This window comes from Magnolia sinica, chromosome 17, assembly GCF_029962835.1.
Source record: "Magnolia sinica isolate HGM2019 chromosome 17, MsV1, whole genome shotgun sequence".
Classification (NCBI taxonomy): Eukaryota; Viridiplantae; Streptophyta; class Magnoliopsida; order Magnoliales; family Magnoliaceae; genus Magnolia; species Magnolia sinica.
Window position 1 is genome coordinate 70,794,043 of NC_080589.1, and position 5,139 is coordinate 70,799,181.

Sequence of the window (5,139 nt, forward strand, 5' to 3'; positions counted from 1 at the left end):
TTAGTTGGTTTATTTGGAGTTATGGATGGCCAGTGCATTATTTCGGAGATCCTGTGTATCAAGCGTCATACACAGCCAGAGTATGAAATAAACCCCCTTTGTAATTTGGAACCCCCTTGCGTACCACGCGTAGGTACCTACCCGGTATAACTATCTGTAACGTAGGGAAACGATCCAACGGGCATAAAATCCACACCGTCCATCATGTACTCTGCTCATTTATGGACTTGATCCTGAAACAATTTGATTCAACACTCACCCACTTTAAAATTACCCAAAAAGTTTAAATTTCATGGAATGGCCGACTCAAATTTTAAAATGCTGTGGTATTTTTAAGAAATCCTTTCATCTTGATGAGGAAAATAAGATGAATGGATGGGATGGCATGCATACACCACTATGCACCCTGAAAAATATTAATGGTGTACTACCCTTCCCAATTTTTTCCTATGGTGTGGCTTACTTGAAATTATTTCATCATGAAATTTTGTTTCAACCGTGAATACAAGGAAAGGTACCTAATTAACGGTCTAGATCTCAAAAAAATTCCAATCATATAGTGCCATGTTAGAGGTACGTACATAAGGGAGGTTAGTGGTCAGGTACCCACGCGAGGGACGCCAGCACAGCTATTTGTAATTTGTATTAGGTGGAATTATACGATCCTGACGCGGAATCGATGATCTGCGTGGATCCTCGAATGTATACAGGTAGGTTCCGTGCATCGCTAATCAACACGGTTGGTGTTGTGGGACCCAGCATGGATGGACCCCTCCCCAAAAATTATCTGATTTTGGAATGTTTAACCACCAATCAAAGGCCTTCTTTTAGTTGAATCTGAACCGTTGGAAAAACTCCAATGGCAAATTCGTAATTTTGATGGAAATAGGTACGACCAATCGCACCCTTTAAAATGCCCAAAACTCCTTTCACTTTCAAACAAGGCCTTGTTTTTTCAGAAAAGCTCGTCGGAGGACTGCCGGCGTTGAACGGAAGTGGGTCAGATTACGGCGGAGGGAGGGATGGGGTGTAAGAAGTGCGAGACGCAGAAGCCCAAGTACAGGAAGGGGCTGTGGTCGCCGGAGGAAGACGAGAAGCTGAGTAGCTACGTGCTCCGGTACGGCCACGGCTGCTGGAGCTCCGTCCCCGCCAAAGCTGGTGAGTGGCGCATTGCGCAGCAAGGCCGCTGCTGCACCGGCCCCGCTGACTTGCGCCGGTGGAGGGGCACGATCCATAAGGGTCGTGGCCACCCGGCGCACGTTAGGGGATGCTCGTGTGATGTCTAATTCGTGGGACATGTCCTATGTGTGTAGCGCAATCCCGACCGTCGAGACCGGACCCATTCTAGGTGGAGCATTGCGCACCATATACTAAATGTCAAGGGTCCTGCTAATGTGCACCAGGGGAGCGCGCTATGGTCTGGCCGAGTCCATACAATACTTGCGTGGTCCCACGTTAGAAATGCTCGTGTATTGACTCATTAACCACACATGTGTTGTACACGTAGCACAATCCGGACTGGCCAAATAGTGGGCCCCCGTGTAGATGGAGCATCTCCCCACACTTGCGCTGATTGAAGGATCTTAACCATCTGATTTTTCTCATTGAATCTGAACCGCTGAACATTATATCATAAACCGTCCAACAGATTGATCCATCCTTATTGATTGGCGTGCATGAATGCCACGTGTCGGGCAGATGAAAGTATGAGACACCACAAGTCAGAAGATGGTGGTAAACTATCACGTTAGTCATTATATTATAGGACCCATTTGGTACTCCGCCGGACCGGCAAATCATTGAAGCTTCCCCGGCTGTCATTGGTGGAAGCAGTGGGCCCGACCCAACATGACAGGCGTAAATAGAAGAATAGTCGCAACACCAGCTGCGCACTCGGTGCACGTTAGAATCGCTCACTGTGTCCCATTCATTTGCAGGGCGCTTCTGATACAGGGGTTAACTAAAAAGTGGGCCCTGTGGGTACTCAGCCTACATCACACGTGTGGGTTATCCTACCCATCACACGTATGGGCTCCCATTGGTACATGCAATCAATGGGTCCCAGTTATTTCCATTTGTGGGCCATGGACACTATGTTTCCAGTTTGGTAGCCCGCGGGACAAACTATTTTGGTGGTCCCCTCTGCTCCCATTGGTGGAAACATGGGTACCCTAGAGTGGTGGGGCCCACCATAAGTCCCATATTTTCTAAAAGTGGGGCCCACACGATGCAATGGTTAGGACCATCCGACCAAAGTGATGTTTTCGAGATGGATGGGTAATCAAAAGTGGGGCCCACACGATGGAGGGTCTAAATCAGTGATGGCATCAAACTACACTGTCCACGTGGATCGGCACGTGTTGCGGCGCCGATTCATTTGCCTTTACTTGTAAAATGACTAAAATACCCTTTCCTTTTGTCTTTTTTCTTTTTTTATAACCAATCAGGATTGCAACGGAACGGAAAGAGCTGTAGACTCCGTTGGATCAATTATCTGCGGCCAGGATTAAAACGTGGGGTCTTCACTGTAGAGGAAGAGGAAACTGTTATGGGTCTTCATGGTTTGTTAGGCAACAAGTAAGGAACTTTCTCATGGTCTCTCTCACTCTCTCTCCTCAAGGGCAATTTGGTCAAAATGATAGTTGCAAATAGTGCTGTGAATGGGCTGACCTGGCCTATTGGGCTTTTGGGCTTGGCCTGTTTAAACCCCTTTATTTATCCGACCCACCCTGCACTGTTCTAACTTCTAAGACCCCATCAAGCTGGCCAAGTTCAAACACAGAAGGGCCGTTTGGTAGCAAGAAAAGTCGCGGCCAGACTACCTTGTCATGACATCTGATCCATCAATGATATCCAAATCATGATCTTAGCCCTTCAGATTTAATATTGGCCTGATTCTTATCTTAGGTAGGTCACACGACAAGCAACGGTGGGGATGGAGACACAACTAACATGTGGATAGGGCATATAAGATTGTATAAATATTTAATCCAACCCGTTAATCAGGTTCATCCCACCAACATGAAGGAACTTACCAAATATCTTGATGATTGAAAACTCAAGTGGGCCACAATACTTGATTTTAAGAGGTTTTCCTATGATTTTACATAATTTTCTCCTCTTCTATGAACTAAGTTTGTTTATTTATTTATTGTACAGTTAGAGTAGATTTCACTTTGATAGGATAGTGGGCCCCACCGAGCTTCAAGTGTTATAAGACCTGAAGGAATTCTAACAAATAGCAGACAGGCTTATTTAGATAGGATTGGCCTAATCAAGAAGAGCTGGAGAAGCCTAGATAAGCTGTCTGGACTTGAACCCTTGTTGCTAACGGCTATAAAATTCTTTGTTGTGACCAAAATACCCTTGCTCATCAAAATGGTCTAGATTAAGTTCTCACTCAGTAGCCTAGATCCACCCAACTGGTGGGCCATAGCACAAAGAAAGTAGCATCATTTAGATGATCCTAGCCATCTAATCAATGGCCTAGTGGAACTGATGTGATTAACGGTTGATCTTTCAGGTGGTCACAAATAGCAATGCATTTGCCCGGAAGAACAGACAATGAAATCAAGAACCACTGGAATTCGTATCTAAAGAAAAAAGTGATGAAGGTGGAGGAATTTGAATCCAGTCCAAACACCACCCCAAATTCCAATTCGACCTCAACAACCCAAGAAACTACACCCTTTCCCAAACAACCAAACACCCAAATTTCGAAATTTGAAAATTTTGAACCGTTGGAAGGGTCCATGGACACAGAACAATCAGTGGTACATGTTTCAGACCGTTGCAATCTCAAGGAAACATGCAAGAATTCCATTCCCAAGGTTTTATTCTCTGAGTGGCTATCCGTCGATCACATCGACAGCCTGGGTACCGTGGATTCCAGTGATGGGACGGTTCCTACGGGTAATTCTAACAACTTGAACACTGAGGCATCGTTCAATTACGGATATTTACACGGTGACGGATCATCAACAGGTGAATTCAGTGAATACATGGAGTTCAATTCGCACCAATTCGACCATGAGACTCAGCTCCTAGGAAATGGATTTTTCGATTTCTTATCACCTGATGAGATCTGCAGTAATTTCACCATGAGCAATGATGTAATCTATTGATGTAATTTAAGAAATTTGTATGTTTTTGTGAAATTTCTGTAAGTGCATAGAGTTAGAGCTTTTCAAAGTGCATATATAAAAAAAGAAAATGGGGCGTTTGGATGTATTATCAAAACAAGTTTGTTTAATCAAATTGATTTACAAAAGTATATTTAACCAATCGTGTTGATCAATCATTCTAATTTCTGATACAATGCTAAACCTATGAAGTCATAGATTCTTTATTGGGAATCCTAGTTTTTATAGGATACCTATCCAACTTTCCAACTCATAATGATTTTACCTAAAACCCTTTTATCATGTGCACTTTGTACACAATCATAATTCTAAATATCATCCAATTTATATGAATTATTTCACTTTTAGTGGACCGCTGGATCGTAGTGGCCTGAGACAGAGTGCATCAAGGGTAGTCATTGCAAGTTCATTTTCTGGGGAAGTCTCACTCTAAGATTGTTGTTTAAAACCATGATAAATATATTCATGCATATCTAGAACTATATATGTGGGTGTTACACACATGTATGCGTATATAATGTACATACATACGTCTATGTGTATGTGTATATGTATATCTATATGCTATCCAATTTATTCATCAAATGCCACCCCATTGGTATGAAGTTGATAAGAAGAGACTTCGACTCCTCACACATATGGAGTAAGTCACATGAACTCTACTTCTACTTTTCCTCTTCTTCTTGGACTATGCTTCTTCTTATTGTAAAGATCTATACATTAATGCATTAAGCAAGAGGGATGAGAAGTGCCAACACCTCTCTCTCTCTTATGAATTTCTTTATAGTATCTAAGCTTCAATGCCTCAACTCCACATCACACCACGGGTAACTCCAAACGAGCTGACTCAATTTGGAAATGAGTTGACTTGGTTCGAATTTACTGGGTTCAGCACATCGTTGGGACTTTCTCCAAAACTCTCCTCTAAACTCGTTTTATCCATGGCATCTCTAAAAGCCCTAAACACCTAGAAATAACCATCTCCACCCAAAAACAT

The 5,139-nt window shown here is 43.1% G+C and overlaps 1 protein-coding gene across 1 annotated transcript; it reads left to right on the top strand.

The window, feature by feature from the left end:
• The first annotated feature begins 957 nt into the window (after positions 1–957).
• On the top strand, positions 958–4,256 carry LOC131230935 (transcription factor LAF1-like). The gene is made up of 3 exons (XM_058226960.1): positions 958–1,158; positions 2,448–2,577; positions 3,524–4,256. Exons 1-3 carry the CDS (start codon positions 1,023–1,025, stop codon positions 4,122–4,124), a joined length of 867 nt encoding a protein of 288 aa, XP_058082943.1. The 5' UTR covers positions 958–1,022; the 3' UTR covers positions 4,125–4,256.
• Positions 4,257–5,139: the final 883 nt, after the last annotated feature.

Excerpts from the sequence above, each read along its gene's own strand:
- LOC131230935 (XM_058226960.1), top strand. The coding sequence starts at position 1,023 with ATGGGGTGTAAGAAGTGCGAGACGCAGAAGCCCAAGTACAGGAAGGGG. Across the intron at positions 1,159-2,447 it reads CTCCGTCCCCGCCAAAGCTG|GATTGCAACGGAACGGAAAG; the intron begins GTGAGTGGCGCA and ends ATAACCAATCAG. Across the intron at positions 2,578-3,523 it reads CATGGTTTGTTAGGCAACAA|GTGGTCACAAATAGCAATGC; the intron begins GTAAGGAACTTT and ends TTGATCTTTCAG.